General features: G+C 37.4%; 1 protein-coding gene across 4 annotated transcripts in view; it reads left to right on the forward strand.

The window, feature by feature from the left end:
* Nucleotides 1–20,081, forward strand: part of LOC121315663 (regulator of G-protein signaling 7-like) — a 153,566-nt gene that overhangs the window by 97,851 nt on the left and 35,634 nt on the right. For all 4 annotated transcript variants that reach the window (XM_041249936.1, XM_041249937.1, XM_041249935.1 and 1 more), the window contains exons 4-6: nt 3,308–3,358; nt 11,072–11,178; nt 16,938–16,989. In XM_041249936.1, the coding sequence (XP_041105870.1) occupies nt 3,308–3,358; nt 11,072–11,178; nt 16,938–16,989 (210 nt within the window). The remainder of the gene's footprint in view (nt 1–3,307; nt 3,359–11,071; nt 11,179–16,937; nt 16,990–20,081) is intronic.

Consider the following 20,081-nt stretch of genomic DNA (forward strand, 5'->3'; position numbering starts at 1 on the left):
CCCTCAAAAGATGACTTTTGCCATGGTCACGAGATCTTGGTAAGGGAAGTCCCGAGTTGGTTTGATGCCATCTACTGTCGGGAGGCTGAATCACAGACCGAAAACCCTTTGACTCATCACACCAACATTTAAAGACAATTTTCAATTTTCTTGAACATTGCTTTGATACTCCTTATGTTTTGTTTTGTATATTGTAACATGTGTTTTCATTTTCAAGTATTTACCAAAACGTAAACGACGTAAAACATTGTCAAATGTGAAAAAAACCTAGTTTCCAGCAAGCGTACTCAAACTTTTGACTGGTACTATATATATATATATATATATATTATATATATATATATATATATATATATATATATATATATATACATACACACACACACACACACACACACACACACACACACACAGTACTGTGCAAACGTTTTAGGCAGGTGTGAAAAAATGCTGTAAAGTAAGAATGCTTTCAAAAATAGACATGTTAATAGATTATATTTATCAATTAACTAAATGCAAAGTGAGTGAACAGAAGACAAATCTAAATCAAATCCATATTTGGTGTGACCACCCTTTGCCTTCAAAACAGCATCAATTCTTCTAGGTACACTTGCACAAAGTCAGGGATTTTGTAGGCATATAGTCAGGTGTATGATTAAACAATTATAACAGGTGCTAATGATCATCAATTCAATATGTAGGTTGAAATACAATCATTAACTAAAACAGAAACAGCTGTGTAGGAGGAATAAATCTGGGTGAGGAACAGCCAAACTCAGTTCCTTGCAAGTTTAGGGCTGGATTTCTGCAAATGGAGTTGGGCATTTGGTCAGAATTAATGGTCTCCTCAATGCTGAGAAGTACAGGCAGATACTTATCCATCATGCAATACCATCAAGGAGGCATCTGATTGGCCCCAAATTTATTCTGCAGCATGACAACAACTACAAACATACAACGAAAGTCATTAAGAACTATCTTCAGTGTAAAGAAGAACAAGGAGTCCTGGAAGTGATGGTATGGCCCCCACAGAGCCCTGATCTCAACATCTTCGAGTCTGTCTGGGATTACATGAAGAGAGAGCAGCAACTGAGGCTGCCTAAATCCACAGAAGAACTGGTTAGTTCTCCAAGATGTTTGGGCCAACCTACCTGCCAATTTCCTTCAAAAACTGTGTGCAAGTGTACCTAGAAGAATTGAAGCTGTTTTTAAGGCAAAGGGTGGTCACACCAAATATTGATTTGATGTAGATTTTTCTTCTGTTCACTCACTTTGCATTTTGTTAATTGATAAATATAAACTATTAACATGTCTATTTTTGAAAGCATTCTTACTTTACAGCATTTTTTCACACCTGCCTAAAAATTTTGCACAGTACTGTGTGTGTGTGTGTGTGTGTGTGTGTGTGTGTGTGTGTGTGTGTGTGTGTGTGTGTGTATGTATATATATATATATATATATATATATATATATATATATATATATATATATATATGTTGGTCAGTTTCATTTTATACCTCTGAGTTTATTTTTTATTAATTGTAAGATAAAGTTGAAAAAGTATGTACTACTGTGACAAAGTGCCCGCCCCTGTGTATATTATCTGTTATGTGTTGCGTGTTGTGTGTTTAATGTTGGTGTATAGTCATTGGTACACGGGATATAAACGGGTCTGTGTAACACGAGTGTTTAAAATGTATATTTGTATTTAGGCACGAGGATTGCACAGCACTTCACGTGCAAGTAAAAAGTAATAATATGTGAGCACGGGGAATTGCACTTTATTAATTCACTCGCAGTTGTACCGAGACTCCAATTGAATGATTGATTAGCAGTCGAGTCTTGGTACAGCTGCATAAAAGCAGCATGTTTTCACCCACTCGCGGTTGGGTGTTCGGTGAGTGGAGAACAGGAGAGAGAGTAGGAGAGTTTGAATTTCAATTGCTATTGCATGCTGGTGGGACCAGCACAACACATGTTTATTTAACTCACCGTGTTTGTTTGTCGATCTGCTCACCGTATTTTTGTTTAGTATTAGTCTGTTTTTGTTTGTCTGTTTATTTTGGCTTATTTTGGGTAATTTCCATGTTTGTTTTATTTTAAGTGTTTAAATTTTTGTTTGCTTGTTCAGCTACAAAAAGGCACAAGTAAACCTCCTGTTATTGCTTTATGAAAGCGTGTCGATGGTCACTGTTTACTGTGAAGAAACGGCAATGGCAAGGAATGAAAACAAAAGTAAATAAATAAATAAAATGAGGTGTCAACTTTATGTAGTATTTATTTCGGGAATAAACAAAACAATGTTTAACAAACTACTATTTGGCATCCTTTGTTTTGAAGTTAATTCACTGGAGTAAATGAAGTCCTACACAACTTATTCTTTACTCCTGCGATATTTTTCTATTTAACATGTCACATATTGTAGGTCTTGCTGTAAAATAAAGGTGCACACACAGAGGGTCATGGCCACGCCCCCTGCTGGTATACTGTCTCTGCCTGTGTACAGAGCAATATAATGGTTTTTATTAGTTTTTGAAAAACTAACAAATATTCAAATTACAAGCGAATATGTCCCAGCATGTTATGTATATATATATGTGTATATATATATATATATATATATATAGTAGTGATCGCGGTTCCCACAGGCCAGCGCATTACACAGGGCGAGGCAGTCCACACACAGGTGGAGGGCGGGTGCGAACCCGGGACCTCTTGCACTGAAGCATAGCGCCGATACCACTGTACAAAAGAACCGGCTCCATTGCAATACTCCCGTACTCAATCCCCTACAAATTAAAACAATGTGCTTACTATTTTTGATACGATTAAGTTTCTTGCAGAGAAATTACAAACAAGCAAGTTACAGTAAGAAAAAAAAAATGAGTAGGATATATTGCATTTTTACAGAAATCAAGCTGGTAATTTTTGGTGCAGGAAAATATCTACGTCACATTCTTAGACTGAACTGCGACACCAGCATTGCCAGTAAATGTACTACATTCAAGCCCCAAAAACACACAAGAGTATAGTTCTGCAGATTGGAGCCTCTCACGCACCGCTTCTAAAATGCCTTAAACCATGTAATTAAATATTGCAGCATTTGTAAAGCATGGTATTATTAATAAAGGCCACCCTCATATAATCGCCGCCCTCGTTTAAGGGCCGCAGTCATTTTGATCAATTTAACACCGCAGCGCCAAATCGAAGTAATACAGTTTATCAATTATTGCATTGTAAAAACTGTTGTGATCCTATACAGTATACTAATGTATGTCTTTTAAAATGTACTTTCTTTTTCTTCCAGGTTCTGATATTGTACAGTGGATGATCAAAAACTTGAGTATTGAAGATCAAGGTAATCCATATATATATATTGTAACATATTGCCATTGCCTTCTTTGAAGAATACTATTGAACATTTATGAATGTCTTTACTGCAGAACAAACTCTGTTATACTTTGAATGTCACAAAGCTGCCCCTGAAACTAATTCAATTAAACAGATCTCAGACAGAACAGGTAGAAACAATAAAATCACTTCAGTAATTACCTTTTCATCACCAGGGAGTACCAGTTCTATTAAAAGAGCCATACTGCGCTTATAGACGGGATGTCCACCTGCAATTTCAAATGGGAACATTATAGACAAAGACATGTCAAATGATGTTGTTATAAGTACTGCATCTGTGCTCAAGATACCAACAATCGTTACAGCTGTCTGTTCAACGAAGAATCCTGTTATCTTTCTGGCAGTTCTTCTTTAATACCCTTGTCAATATATTGCATTTATTTAACCTGCTCTCCTGTTGCAACAAGACACACTCTCTGAATATCAAAACCTCACAGAATAAGGTTATCAAGAAAATGTCCATTAAGCCTAATGAGGCTTTTTAGATGCATCATGAAAAGTTCATGAAGACATAATACAGTAAAATAGAAAATCTAATGGTCTACATGCTATTTTAAAACGCAGTCACATCATTAGCTTGAAGTACAATCACCTGTGAATAGTGTCACAAGTTCATCCAGCCATTAGACCTCAGAATAGTAACAATAGCCTTGTTCCTTGGATACTTCAGTCCTTGGAACAGGGAGAGGGGAGATAAAAGTCCATTACACAGTCATGGGGGGGGAAGGATGAAAAATGCTTTATTCCTCCCCTATATTGAACAACCCCCTATAGCCACAATAATCATTTTTAAAACAGAAGTCAACAGAGCTGCCTGCAAAAGGTATTCATTTTCATTTGATACTAACAACCAATGCAGAAGCAATGCCTGAGAGGCAGGGTGACTATTAAAATGCTCAGATAAATGTATACAACCAGTCATTCTAAAAACTGAAATCATACAATTTTCTGATTCACTTCAAAATCAGGGTACATTTGCTGCATAGCAGTGGCCATTTTCCAATAGGAACAACACATAGAGTACAGTATTTTCTATAGCCCCTTGGGAACAAAAGCCCCTTGGGGTTCTCTGGAAACCTGTTAAGGATGATACTGTATTTATTTAGCAGTTCTCAGCTGTCTAACTATTTGAAATTAGTAATATGAAATGCTATTGGTGTTGCATTTAATAAAGCTTTTATGGGTGAAATTACATAATTGGCATTTAAAAATATGCTTATAGTAACAATTTTATTGCCTCACTGGTTGAATCTTTAACTTTTTAAAATATATTGACTATTCTAAAATGTCAATTATAATACAGGTGTAGCAATTGGCCCCTATGCACACACACACACTATATATATATATATATATATATATATATATATATATATATATATATATATATATATATATATATATAGTAAGATAGCAGGGAGAGGGTTAGATTCCTCCCTGCCTAAAAACATGTGCAAATGCACATTGATTTAATTTAATTTAATTTCTGTTAATTGTTTTATTGTTAATTATCCCCTGCACCTGGCTATTATTGTAAATTAGAGCCAGGTGCAGGATATTTAAAGAAAGCAGCCAGTGTGCTCAGGGTTGCTACTGTGTAGAGGGCCTGATTGATGGTGCTTTCAACCGTTATGAAAAAAAAGGTACTGTGTGAAAGCTTTTTTGTGTGTTGTTAGCTGGTGTAACAGGTAAATAGCTTAGCTGCCCTGTTGTATAGTTTAGGTTCATGTTCAGTTAGTACTCTAATAAGAGCTAGGTGTTTGTTTTTGTTTTATTTTCTGTTATTAAGTGCACGTCAGCGCTGTTCCTTCCAGTCCTGTGTGTTGGGTCATGTTTAAAGAAGGGAAAAGAACCTGAGCAAGCCTCCAGTTCACTATTTATATAAAATATATTTGTCATGTTAGGAAATAAGAGATGAAACAAACCCAAAGAGGTGAAAAGCATATTAAAAAGCATGGTAAACCATGAAAAACAGTTTGTTGTCTACACTCATAAATATATCAATTTTGTGTAAACCAAACATGTGATTTTTTTATATATATATATATATATATATATATATATATATATTTGCAGGTGCCCTGTAAAATGCCAATTAAAATATGTTCCAAAAAAACATAAAACTCCTCAGCTCAGCAGGTTATCTGTTCTCCTTGGCATCTTTTCATTACTTGTCACTTTTAAGTAAGTGCGCAGGTGTGATGGAATGCTTAAACAGATGACAGCCAACAAAGTTCACGGTCCAAACAATCCTTTATTAGTTTTATAATGCAGGTCATTTGGCGACCATAAATAATAATCCCTGGCAACAAACAACAATGTGTATTGCACAGTGAAACCTCAAGGTTCAGTCTCGAAATAATAAACGCAGTATAAACACACAGAGAACATAAACACGATCACAATTCCAGAGTGCTAACGTGCAAGTGGTGGTTTATTAGTGAACAGCAGTGCAATGCTGTGCTGGTTGGTGCTGGTCTTTAGCGACATCTCCCAGTACGTGTTAGCCGTCTAACAAGAACAAACAAGCATAATTAGTACACAAAAAAAAAAAAAAAAAAACACAAAACCCTCGTGGTTCTATCTCAACCATAACAAAAGAGCAGTTTGCTCGGCAACATTCCCTTTTCTACCTTCAGCCATGCCCCCTTGGATAGCGAGTGCATTCGCTTTTCCTCCAATCCGTGATTGCCACATCGCCTCCTGTCTGGGGCGATGACTTGGTGTTCTGTGGCTCTGCCCCCTTTGTACATGGCTGACTTCCACCTTTCCCTGGAACGAATTGTCAGACCATTCAGTCCGGGGCACAATGTTCCCTTTACACAGTGCCCTCGCAGGTCGGGAGGGAGGTTTATAACCAAGATTAATTTTTTTTCTCTGTCACAGGGCCACAGTGCCAAATAGGTTTATGCAGTACTAGATCACTTTGGCAAAACTCAATATATAAAATGTAAAGTAAAATGAAAAGGCATTCCAAGCTGTATTAGAGCAGTTTTATTTTTTAGCCCAAAATAGGTATTGGTGACACCACTCACTGCCTGCACAAATACAGAATTAAAGTGTAAAAAAATTAATTAAAAAAGGAATTGGAATCAAGGAGTTGGTGAATTTTATTCAGTCGAGGGATAAGGAATTGAAGACATTTGCTGGCAACCTAATGAGCAATTATGCTCCAGATAGGTGCAGCACTAATCTTTTTTTGCCATCTGCTGTGTCATTATTTAGATACTGCACTGATGAATTAGTCGTCAGGTGCTGCTCCTTTTACAATTTGTTTTCAGAGTGTCAGACATTTCTTTAGAGTTTCGGCTGACCTTGGAAACGAATATGTGCAATAAGTGTTTTGCTAACGTATGAGGGAAGATTTGAGAGTGATGAAAAAGTGATACTTCTCTTGAAAATGTGACTGGATGGCGTCAGAAACATTTGGAGTTGCTTTCTAATAAGGACATGCAGAAAACAGATTCAAATTTAAATATACACTGAACAAAAATAAACGCAACATGCAACAATTTCAAAGATTTTACTAAGTTACAATTCATATAAGGAAATCAGTCAATTGAAATAAATTCATTAAGCCCTAATCTATGGATTTCACATGACTGGGAATACAGATATGCATTTGTTGGTCACAGATACCTTAAAAAAAAAAAAAAAAAAAAAAAAAAAAAGGTAGGGGTGTGGATCAGAAAACCAGTCAGTATCTGGTGTGACCACCATTTGCCTCATGCAGCGCAACACATCTTCACATAGAGTTGATCAGGCTGTTGATTGTGGCCTGTGCAATGTTGTCCCTCTCCTCTTCAATGGCTGTGCGAAGTTGCTTGATATTGGCGGGAACTGGAACACGCTGTCATACACGTCGATCCAGAGCATCCCAAACATGCTCAATGGGTGACATGTCTGGTGAGTATGCAGGCCATGGAAGAACTGGGACATTTTCAGCTTCCAGGAATTGTGTACAGATCCTTGCGACATGGGGCCGTGCATTATCATGCTGAAACATGAGGTGATGGCGGCGGATGAATGGCACGACAATGGGCCTCAGGATCTCGTCACGGTATCTCTCTGCATTCAAATTGCCATTGATAAAATGCAATTGTGTTCGTTGTCCGTAGCTTATGCCAGCCCGTATCATAACCCCACCTCCACCGTGGGGCACTCTGTTTACAACGTTGACATCAGCCAACTGCTCGCCCACACAACGCCATACATGCTGTCTGCCATCTGCCCGGTACAGCTGAAACCGGGATTCATCTGTGAAGAGCACACTTCTCCAGCGTGCCAGTGTCCATTAAAGGTGAGCATTTGCCAACTGAAGTCCGTTATGACGCTGAACTGCAGTCAGGTCAAGACCCTGGTGAGGACGACGAGCCCTTCCCTGAGACAGTTTCTGACAGTTTGTGCAGAAATTCTTCGGTTGTGCAAATGTTTCATTCAACTGTCCGAGTGGCTGGTCTTGGACAATCCCGCAGGTGAAGAAGCTGGATGTGGAGGTCCTGGGCTGATGTGGTTACACGTGGTCTGCGTTTGTAATTATCCAAAACAACGTTGGAGGAGGCTTATGGTAGATAAATTAACATTCAATTCTCTGGCAACAGCTCTGGTGGTCATTCCTACAGTCAACGTGCCAATTGCACGCTCCCTCAAAACTTGAGACATCTGTGGCGTTGTGTTGTGTGACAAAACTGCACATTTTAGAGTGGCCTTTTATTATCCCCAGCACAAGGTACACCTGTGTAATGATCATGCTGTTTAATCAGCTTCTTGATATGCCACACCTGTCAGGTGGATGGATTATCTTGGCAAATGAGAAATCCTAACTAACAGGGATGTAAACAAATTTGTGCACAAAATTTGAGAGAAATAAGCTTTTTGTGCTTATGGAAAATTTCTGGGATCTTTTATTTCAGCTTATCAAACATGGGACCAACACTTTACATGTTGCGTTTATATTTTTGTTCAGTGTGTATATATATATATATATATATATATATATATATATATATATATATATATATATATATATATATATATGCACTTTCATTTGTTTGGTGTGCAAGGTAATAAAACATGCAATTTTCAGGTGTGAAAGTTATTGCCCCCCTAGTTAACTCAACCCAATTACAGGGATAATTAGGGTCAGCTGTTTGAATACTTTGGTTAACAATTAGGCCTGATTTGGGCCAGCCCTGCCCAATATAAATTTAACTTTGTCCCTTACTATTAGAGTGAAGTTGTCAGCACACAGGTTTAGAGGCACATCATGCCACGATTAAAATAAATTCCTGAAGACCTCCGGAAAAAATTGTTAATGCCTATCAGTCTGGAGAGCCATTTCTAAGGCTCTGGGACTCCACCAAACCACAATCAAAGCCATATTGTCCAAATGGAGAAAGTTTGGGACAGTAGTGACTCTTCCCAGGAGTGTCTGTCCTGCCAAAATCTCTCCAAGAGCAAGGCGTAAAATCGTCCAGGAAGTCACAAAAAACCCTAGAACAACATCCAGGGATCTGCAAGCCTCTCTCGCCTCAGCTAAGGTCAGTGTTCATGACTCCACCATCAGAAAGACACGGCAAAAATGGGTTTCATGGCAGATTAGCAAGGCGGAAACCACTGCTCACAAATAAGAACATGAATGCTCATCTCAAGTTTGCCAAAAAACACCTGGATGATCCTCAAGAGTTCTGGAACAATGTTCTATGGACAGATGAGTCAAAAGTGGAACTTTTTGGTCAACATGGGCCCTGTTATGTCTGGCAAAAACCAAACACTGCATTCCACAGTAGAACTTCATACCAATGGTCAAGCATGGTGGTGGTAGTGTCATGATTTGGGGATGCTTTGCTGCATCAGGACCTGGACGACTTGCCATCATTGAAGGAACCATGAATTCTGCTCTGTATCAGAGAATTCTACACAAGAATGTCAGGCCATCTGTCCATGAACTGTAGGTGAAGTGCAGCTAGGTCATGCAGCAAGACAATGATCTGAAACACACAAGCAAGTCTACATCAGAATGGTTGAAGAACTTATTTAGGATTGGCTTGACTCTAGTCCACTTGCCCAATGGCTGCTGTTAGTGGCAATGCTTCAGCACAGCAAAGATTTTTAAATTACTTACCAAAGTTGCATTCTCATCATGACCGTCTGTGGGAGCAGTCACATGCACACTTTGACCAGTCTTGGCCATAAAAGCTGTAGCTCTTGCAAAGTTGCCATTGGCCTCTTGGTAGCCTCTCTGATCAGTCTCCCTTGCATGGTCATCCAGTTTGGAGGGACGGCCTGATCTAGGCAGGGTTTTGGTGGTGCCATACACCTTCCACTTCTTAATAATCATCTTGACCATGCTCCAAGGGATAGTCAAGGCCTTTGATATTTTTTTTTATACCCATCCCTTGATCTGTGCCTTTCAACAACTTTGTCCCTGAGTTCTTTTGAAAATGTCTTGGTGCTCATGGTTGAGTGTTGCACTACCCAGCAGAGGGAACCTACAAGAACCGCTGAATTTATCCTGAAATTATGTGAATCACTATAATTTAACACAGGTGGAGGCCATTTAACTTGGCGTGTGATTTAAGGCAACTGGTTACACCTGAGCTAATTTAGGATTGACATTACAAGGGGGGTGGACAGTTATCCTTACAAGCTATTTCAGTTTTTATTTTTAATTAATTTTCTACAAATGTCTGGAATATTTTTTTCACTTGGAAGTTGTGGTCCTCGGCTCACTGTGCACCAGCGACCCCTTCTGCTAGAGCATACCTTATTTTTTTTTTAGCTCTTCTGCCCACTCCATACAACACTTCCATTTTTTAATCAGCTTTTTTGTGGCTTTGCTTCTATTGGAAGCATTTTACTTTATCACAATTGTGACTAGGTGTGACGGCCGGCTTACCAAACAGGCTCGCTTGGGTTCTTTTTCCATTCTAAAAATCAATAACGACACACAGGATTGAAAGAAAAATAGCACTGATGCGCACTTTTCATTACAAAAACAAACAAAAAAAGACAAAACAAACACCTAACTTCTTCGGAGCACTGACTAAACATTCGTTGCAAGTTCCTAACTAGCTCGCAGGATGGATACGCCGTTTACCTGCCACAAACACACAAATGACGCAAGTTTCACACGATACCTCTCTCAAAAACGACTGCTCACACACACAGTCAGGCTCCTCACTCAGCAGCCCTGAGCAGACTGGCTGCCTCTCTTAAATACCCTGCACCTGGTTCTAATTTACAATTACCACCAGGTGCAGGGAATAACTAAACAATTAAACAATTAAACCCTTAGCCCATTCACCCAAACGTGCATTCCCACATCTTTTTTAGCAGGGAGGATTTTAACCCCATCCCTGCTATCTCACACTAGGTTATTATGAAAAGTGCCCTATCTATACATTAGAAATATATATATAGGATGCTATTGAATCGTGATTGTTGAAAATGAAGCCTTTTCATTCTTTAATAATTTTTTTTTAACACAATTCTGTATTGATACATTTGAAAATATCTTGGCTTTTCAAAGTAAAAGTATCTAACATTGATTGATTTGACTACAATAGAGTGCATACATGTGATTTACTTGGATTTCATAATGCAGTTTGTTAACAGTTTTCAGAATTAATAAATACATTTGGCTTTGCTTTACTTCCAGTGGAGGCCCTGCATATTGGAACCTTGATGGCAGCACACGGATACTTCTTTCCAATCTCAGACCATGTACTAACGCTGAAGGACGATGGCACATTCTACAGATTTCAAGTAAGAACTGCATAAGATACCCTAGTGGTTAAAGGAGGTCTAACCAATGTTTTAATATTGGTTTTCATACTTTGCATTTGCAATAATGAAATGTACCTTTCCCCCTTTTTGTTTGTTGAAGAGAATTTGGTTCTTTGAGGATAGTTCCGTTTTGAAAATGCAGGTATTTCAGCTATCGATGGAAAGTTGCTGTTGCAATCCTTTTTAAGGTCGGTGCATTTTGATTTGTAGAAAATTGACTTGGAACCCAGCTGGAGTTTACAAAGCTTAAAAATAATCTCTCGGGCCACTGCTGATGTGATACATTCTAACTTGATTGCTTGGCCACCATAGGGGCCTGTTAGCTGTTTCGTCTTGTTGATTGTTTGGGGAATAAGGTAGAAGTTGCCTACAGTAAGAGCCTGAAGGGTCTCAGCATGGAGCACTACTGAATCCTGCAGATGCTGAGAAACAGAGTGGAATAGAAAATGAGGAGTATAGAAGAATGGAAATGGCATGATTTAAAGAAAACAAAAATATTGTCACATTTATTGATCAGAAGGTGCCAAAAATATATATATATATTTAAAATCCCTCTAACTTAATCTCTTGATGTGTCATCTTAAAAAAAAAAATACTTTTGCATGTTTAGGAGCTAATCTTTTTTTTTAAATTATTCATTTGTGCAAGTTATATTTGGATGATATTTAATGCAGGTCTGCTCAGAGTCATCAACTTTAGCATTCTACAAACATATTTGCAGTTAAACAGAAAAGAGGCTTATTTAAATTTACCCCAAAAAAGTATGTACAGTGTATAGCAATAGCTGTAGCAGCAATAGCAATTGTAATACATCCTTACAGTCCAAGTTAGATAGAAATGTGTTAGCAGTACTATGGTTTATGTTCCTGTCATTTCCATTTAGAGTGTAACTGAGGAGCCTGAAATATTTCAATGACCCGATTACCATCGCTCTAGAGATGAAATCACAAGCAACAGTATTATTCAAGATACCTGTTGGTATCTTTAAGAGATTACTTATCTGTTCAAAGAACCAAGAAATGTTGCTTTATTGCTAATATTCTGGAGTGGACTACAACAAATGGTAACAGTGGAATATATACATTGATTTTGCAATGCTGGCAGTTCATACAAGGGAGAAAGAGAACTAGTGGCATTGCACAAAAGGTCACATATGTTGTCCTCATTTTAATGGAGTGTTCAAAGACAGAGCATTGTGTACCAGGCAGATGTGATGTTTTAGATCCAGTCTTTAAGGACCGTGATATTATTTTAACTCTTTAACATTTGTATACTTTTATTCCTAATGAAGAATGAAAGCAATCCTCAAGAAAAACTTTTTTTTTTTTTTAATTATTTAATTCAACAATGAGAGAAAATGTTCAGAAAGCAGTGCTAGAATTCCAGAGGTTTGCTTATCCAGTGTGCAAGGGAAATCAAAGGTTCAGAGGGTTACACGGCATTTTGTTGGTATTTGATAGTTTTGACTTCACACAGCAATCTGAGGTGTTTATTAGGGAAATTATTACTACAGTACTTCTGAGAAAGTGGTTTCCAAAAGGTCTGTTGATCTTGCTAGGAAAGCAGGAATGTGGTAGCTGTCTGATCTGGGGGGTCCAGTTGGTGACTAGCCTAGGAAACCAGTTTTCTCTGGGCATGCTGCCCATTAGGGATTGCTCACTGTCACACTCCCAAAGGCATTGTGGAGAACATTGGGCCAGCTGGTTCTGAATAAATACACAGAAGGCAGGACGTGGCTGGATTTATTTTGTTTTCTCTCAGTTACAACACAGGAGCTTCGTATGGCAGCAAAACAATGACGCAGGTCTTAATTCTCTGCCTCTCACAGGTATGTAGACAATCACTCTCTCTCTCCTATCACAGCGCTGCACCCAAGCACTGCACCTCTCGGTTCTTTAACTTTGAAATGAGTTAAGATGAGTACCCTTTCTTCAAGATTTTGCCTGGAAAAGTGTATGGGGAGTAAACTTGATCAGGTATTCTTTACTGTATCCAAAGCAAGCCAATCACAAACTAAAGGCCCTTAGCACTGTTTCATTTTGTGATGGGGTGCCCACCCCTTGTGTGTATTTTTTTATGTAGGTATTAATTTATTATTATTATTATTATTATTATTATTATTATTATTATATAAATATATTGTGTTTGTGCGGATGGACGAAGGCCGTCCAACATGATTATTTATTATTTAAGATGATGGCAAAAAGCCGTGCGTTTGTGTTTTCTTTATTTATTTAAAAAGCTAGTGCAGAAGGTGACCAGTGACCAGAGATGGTCATCTGTATAAAAACCTGCAGCTTTCTGCGTTCCAGGAGAATGGTATCAGAGGTGTGACGTGAGTCTAAATCTAATAGAGAAACAGTCGCTATATTTAAAATATACTTGTTTAGAATTGTTAGTGTTTGTTTCACTTTGGCCAGAGTGCCCTTTTATACAGGTGACCATCTGCCAGTTAGCAACAGTTAATCAATTAATTAACTTGGGAGATGGTCAACTTCTGCACAAGGCTTTTATCCGTCTGCACATAAACACAATATATTTATATACTATGAATACCAATACCACAATAATCAATTAATAGGTCAGGGAAATTAAGTAATGCAAATAATAATAATACATGAATACCAATACCACAATAGATCATGGCCGATTATTATAGGTCAGGGAAATTAAGTACTGCAAGTTTTACCTACTGAAAATGGAGGTAAAACTTGCAGTAATTAATTTCCCTGACCTGTAATAATCAGCCATTTTCTATTGTGTTTGTTAGTAATCATGCTTTCTGAAAGATCTGCCAAATTTCCAGCTGTTGCGTCGTTTCTGTGATCGCTTCTGGTGTGCACTGTGTTTTCGCACTGAATTTGTCGTGTCGCCCCAGTAAAAATCGCGTCGCGTCTGGTGTGTAAGGGCCTTAATTGTACACGAAATCAAAAAAGAGCCAATGCACCTGTCACAAAGACGGCCGGAGTGGGTGGCGTCAGACCAGAAGCAGGAAAATAAACAGAGAGAGAGGTGGAGTTTGGGGGAGCTGAGCGAATGTTTTTCGCTCAGCATTTAATAAATAAACAGAACAGAAAATAAATAAAAAGGTTGTACAAACAAAAACACAGGACACGGCACATTCGCCAAAATAAACATACTAACAAAACAGACGATTCAGACAAACATGGTGAGCAGATATTTATCTACTGTTATTATTCTTATGATTATTTTTACCTCCGTCTCCTATCCCGTTCTCCACTCACCGAACACCCAACCGCGAGTGGGTGAAAACATGCTGCTTTTATGCAGCTTTACCAAGACTCGATTGCTAATCAATCATTCAATTGGAGTCTCGGTACAACTGCACATGAATTAATAAAGTGCAATTCCCCGTGCTCACATATTATTACTTTTTAATTGCACGTGAAGTGTTGTGAAATACTCGTGCCTAAATACAAATATACATTTTAAACACTCGTGTTACACAGATCCGTTTATATCCCATGTACCAATGACTATACACCAACATTAAACACACAACACGCAACACATAACAGATAATATACACAGGGGCGGGCACTTCGTCACAGTAAATGCAATGTATCTTACAGGCCTTCTTGAAGGAGAATAGGTGACCTGGTTAAATCGCACTCTTTCTACATTCCAAAAATTGGCAGTAGTAATTGTAAAAAGTGGAAAGTTCTGTGCTCTGGTCATGGCCAGACAGATATGTTTATTATCACTCCAGGGATGGCTACAGACTTTGCTTTGTTATCTCTTGAAAATGATTAGTACTGTGCTAGAAAAAATGCATCCTGTTTCTATTATCTCCAGGTTTGGAGTCAAAATTCTTCTAACAAACATTTTTTTAGAACTGGAGCTTCAGTTCTAAAAGCTTTACTTTCCTTGCTTAAAAATGACAGGAGAATGTGCTTGGACATGTAAAAACTGCACGCTGATAGTTACACATGCATTCTTCAGAAGTTACTTCTGACAACATGTTCTAGAACCTTGACAGGAGAAATTCTCCTGCTTATGTAAATTAAGCCAATTACACTTGATGTGTGCAGAAGCATATACAATGACATCGTGAACAGCGTCAAAGTTCAGTCTGTGTTATCTGTTTTGATTCCCTCATTTAGATTAAGGTATCAATGTGTTGTCATTCCAACACCCTTGGACTCTTAATTTCAGTTTGATAGCTGTTTACTGGATTTAAGCTGCGGTTCATTGAAACACTCTCCTAGAACATCATTCTGCAGAGTTCTATAATAATTCAGAAAGACAGTCTGTTTCTGAAACTTGTAAAGTGGATTACAGTTTTGACTGGTCTAGAGTTCTCCCCTTCTTAAAAAGAGAAATGATTTTCTACCTTATTTTTGTGTAGGTGAAGGGTTGCAGCTTGAAATATATTTAAGGCTAGGTTTTTTGCATTTGAAAGGGAGTTTGGTTTTAGTGTATCCAAGTCATATTTTGCAAACTTAAATACATGGTTATACTGACTGGTTATATTTTTATTTGGTGTGATGAAGTCATCATCACTTGATTTGCCCCAGAAGTCACTAACCAGTAAAATATGTATGTAGGTTCTGATAGGTAGGCGGCGAGAATAAAAGGGCAGAAATTAATAAATAGCAAAAAAATCCTTCTTTGACACTTGACACTATGTGCAATGCCACTTCTTACAAAAACATTTTTACAAATTAACAGCATAGCACCCTGTAGTATTATTTACAATTCTTCAGGGGGAAAAAAAAAACATTGGTAAAGAAACATGTACTATGTAATTGTAGCTTAACTTTCGTGGTAAATGAAGTGTCTTGCAAACAAGAAACATTATTTTACAATGTATTGTTGTTCATGTGAGTAGTCCAGACCCAATGAGAAACTATCATCTTCTATGGATAGTAAGGCACTATATGAGATACCCCTGAGTGTTTTGCGAGCACGTAACAAACACATTAAATCTCACGGCAGTCTGGTTGAGTGTGGGGGCCGTCGCTTTGCCTTAAACAGCATTTATAACATTGACGGTGTAAAAATTCAGAGCTTTCCGAAGGTTTTTTAAAACATCAGCTGGTATTATTGCAGTACTTATTTCTATTTTTGGATACATTTGTATGTGCCAAAATTTCCACTGAGCGAATGTTGTGTACAGAACTATCTCACGTGTGTTGACAAAAAATCTTTTAGGAATTAGTCAGGTTCTTAATTACTTTATTAAAGTGCAATCTGATTACATCTCATCAGTCAGGATTTACATTTTTCTACCAACACTGCTTTGGCTGAATATTTTCATTTCACCTAGGGTAACCCTATTCACACTACCTCAATACTGCATATTTGCAGTCCTGTTTTCAACACACTATTTATTTTTTCTAGAAAACTCATCACTAGGCTTGAGATGAGTGTTTTGACTGTCCACCTCGAGGTGAAAACTTCTACTGCAAGAGGACACTTGAATTTAAACATCTTCAATATTATTGAACTAATGGAAATGACATGACATTAACAATGTGTTTATTTATGCTCATTAAATTAGGTTTTACTGTATACCAAGATATCAAGATGTTGTGACATTAAGAATGTTTATTGTGCCCCCCTAGATGAAAGATCTGTGTTTTACCCACTTTACTGTACAGAATGTTAATGGTTGAATGTATAAGAAAAAATGGGAAAAGACAAAATGTGACATTTTGTTGATTTTCAGTCGCATCTTCAGTTCCTAATCTCTTTTGTCTCATTGTTTCCCACAGACACCATACTTTTGGCCATCGAACTGTTGGGAGCCTGAAAACACTGACTATGGTTTGTGCACATATATTTTACAATCATTCTGTAACTTACTGGGAACACTTGGGATGAGTTATAAGAGAGATTTCAACATGTAGAGCATGTATGTTTAAAACTTGCAGTAGTACACTTAGGCTTCATAAGCTGTGTTTTGGTAGACTGCAGAACATTAGACCTTGAGGTTAATGGAAAAGCATGAGGAACTCTCAGTTTTCCAGGTGGCTTCTGAACTGCATACTGGCATCTGGTGTTAGGTGTTGAATTATTGGCTTTTACTTTTCTCCAACTTGAGCTTGAAAGAAATGACAACAACATTTAAAAAAATAAATCTTATCTCGTATTTTTCATCTCAGCTAATTTACACCTCCAACATTTGCCATACTAAAATAAGAATAAATAGATAACACATTTTTAATTAAATCTCACTTTTGAGCTTTAATTAAACCTGTTAATTTGGAGAAAAAAATAAATATTCCCTGTTGATCACTCAGGAATAACATGTTTAGTTTCTAAACTTGTTTGATGTTGCTACCTTGGTTCTCTTTCCCCTCAGCCTAAAAGTACACACTCATCCTTTACTTTAATTTTAAACTTTTTAAATAATACTAATAATAATACAATGCACTACTGATCAATATTGGTGTTTTAGGTACATACTAAAAGACTACTCAGCTTTTAAAAGTAACGTGACTGGACTGCATCCAACAGATCTTTTTTTCCTCATTATGTGGAGGACTGTATTTAATTGTTAAAATATTCCCACATTGACTCCTGGATGGAAGGTAATAAATGTCACCCTCAGCCTGGAGGCAGAAGGCTGAGGTGTTTATTAGTGATATGATGCGAGATCTCTTATGCAGCACTTTGGCACTGGTGAGATATCCTTGTAGAAAATAACATTAATAGTAATGGTTATATTGAGAATCATGGTAGTTACTCTAACCAGCCATATACAAATTGGTTTATAATTATTTTTAAAAATGGGGCTGATTTTACCTCCCCCTTTTTATTTATGTATTTTTTACTGTTGAAATATAAGCAAGGGACTAAGTTAGCCAACTTTTTTTTTTTTTTTGTATAACTTGGCCTTTTGTAGATATTGCATGTTTATATGACTGACGCATTTATTCTGGCTTGGCTGTTTTTGTACAGGTGAAATGTTTTTGTTCAGAAGATCTTTACTGTAAATACAGAAATGTTATTATGAACAACCCACTGTTGTATAATTCTATTATTCAGTAAAAAAAAAAAAAACACTTGCAAAACTGTAATACACCCTGCCTAAATGCTTTCTAGAAGCACTGCTTTCTATATTGTGTGTCTGTTAAGCATATCCCAGTGAAGTGTAGGGTAAAATATAGACGTCCACATTTGCATAACTCCTCAATCAAAGAATATAGAGATCCCTAAATAATACAAACACCATTGGTGTGTATTCAGAAAAAAATAGAAAAGGACTGGAGAAAATTCAAAGCCAGTGTGACCAAGTCTTTCTGCAGAGGTCACTGGCATCGCATGTGTATGTTTGTGTTGAAGCAATGGTCCCAATCTGTTTAACAGACTGTCAAATCTTTCACTAAAATAAAGTTTCTCTCACTGTCCCATTCCCGCATGTCTCTTAATTAATATATAAAATTCTCCATTTCAGATTCTCTGTTGATTGATAGGCCAGATGGACCAACGACGTTGCTTTTGATTATTTTTTTTAAACCTCTTGTATAAGAGGTACTGTACAAACTCAGCACATCTTCTAAAATGTCAAGTTTTCCAATTACGCGAATGCAGTCTGTATTTAAAGTATGAACGACAGCTATGCAGTCAAAAGGGCTGCGACGCGATGCGTCCTACGTACAGCTGTCTCCGTCTGACATTCATCTGTGACTAGAAGTATGAACCAACCATAAGGGTAATTAGTCCTTCTAATCATTAATTAAAGGGAAATCATACCACAACAAAATGTATGTTCATGGTTATACAGTGGCAATACAGCATAAAATTTTGTTGTGTTTTTTTTTTTTTTTTTTGCCTTTAATAACAGATCAGAGTTTGTCATTGGTTGCTTCGAAACTATGTAAGGTCTTGGATATAAAAACTCATGCCACAGAACATCTTCCACCTTACAGTATAATGAGATGCTTGTTACAATAAATTATCCTTTCAATAATAATTCTGATCTTAATAATCAAGATCAGAATTTGATATTTCAATAGCTGGGTATCGGCAACCTTGTTAAAGAAGATGGAATGCCTACTGCACAAACATAACTTTAAAAAATAGTTCAAAGGGGGCCCCCCCGAGTGGCTCATCCGGTAAAGGCACTCTTCATGGAGTGCAGAATGCACCCTATAGCCTGGAAATTGGCAGTTCAAGTTGCCTGTAAGTTGCCCAGAACTGTAAGGTCTTCTGAAACTGTAGCTCTGAGGTCACTGCATGGTGGGCCTGCAGAGTGAAAATAAGCGGTCGGCTGATGGCACACAGTTTGGAGGGTGCATGTGTCCGTCTTCATCTCTTCCGAGTCAGCACAGGGACGGCAGTGGTGAGCTGGGTTGAAACAATAAATATAATTGGGCTTTCCAAATTGGGCAGAAAATGGAAAAAAATAATTCCATATTCTAAAATGTTTAAAATAAAAAAGTAGTTCAGTGCTAACAGTAGTTTGTTATCACTTAAGGTTTGATGGGAATAAATACACCATTAACTCTTTAAACAAATAATTAAAAAACAATGTCAATTAACTAGTATTCGTTAAATGTTTCATTTTGCCAATTGTAATTAATTTCTCCAATGTTGCAATTAAAGTTGTAAAATGTGAAAGAATAAATATGAAAGTTGACGCTTCCTACATAGTGGCTCTGAAGCAAGAGAATCTATGCATCCGGTCCCTTTACCGATTACAATGGTGCCTGTACGAAGGAATGCCTATCCCCAAAACAAAAGGAACCTAGGATCTGAGAATAATATAAAGTATTGAGCTTATGCATGAAAAAAATATTCCAGGACTAAAATGTCCTTTTGTGCTATGGTGGAACAACTGCATCAGGCTACATGTACATATATAATGGAATGCTAACTATTCAGATTATTTGAGGGACAGCCATAATAATGCT

The sequence above is a fragment of the Polyodon spathula genome, chromosome 5, assembly GCF_017654505.1.
Source record: "Polyodon spathula isolate WHYD16114869_AA chromosome 5, ASM1765450v1, whole genome shotgun sequence".
NCBI classification, from domain to species: Eukaryota; Metazoa; Chordata; class Actinopteri; order Acipenseriformes; family Polyodontidae; genus Polyodon; species Polyodon spathula.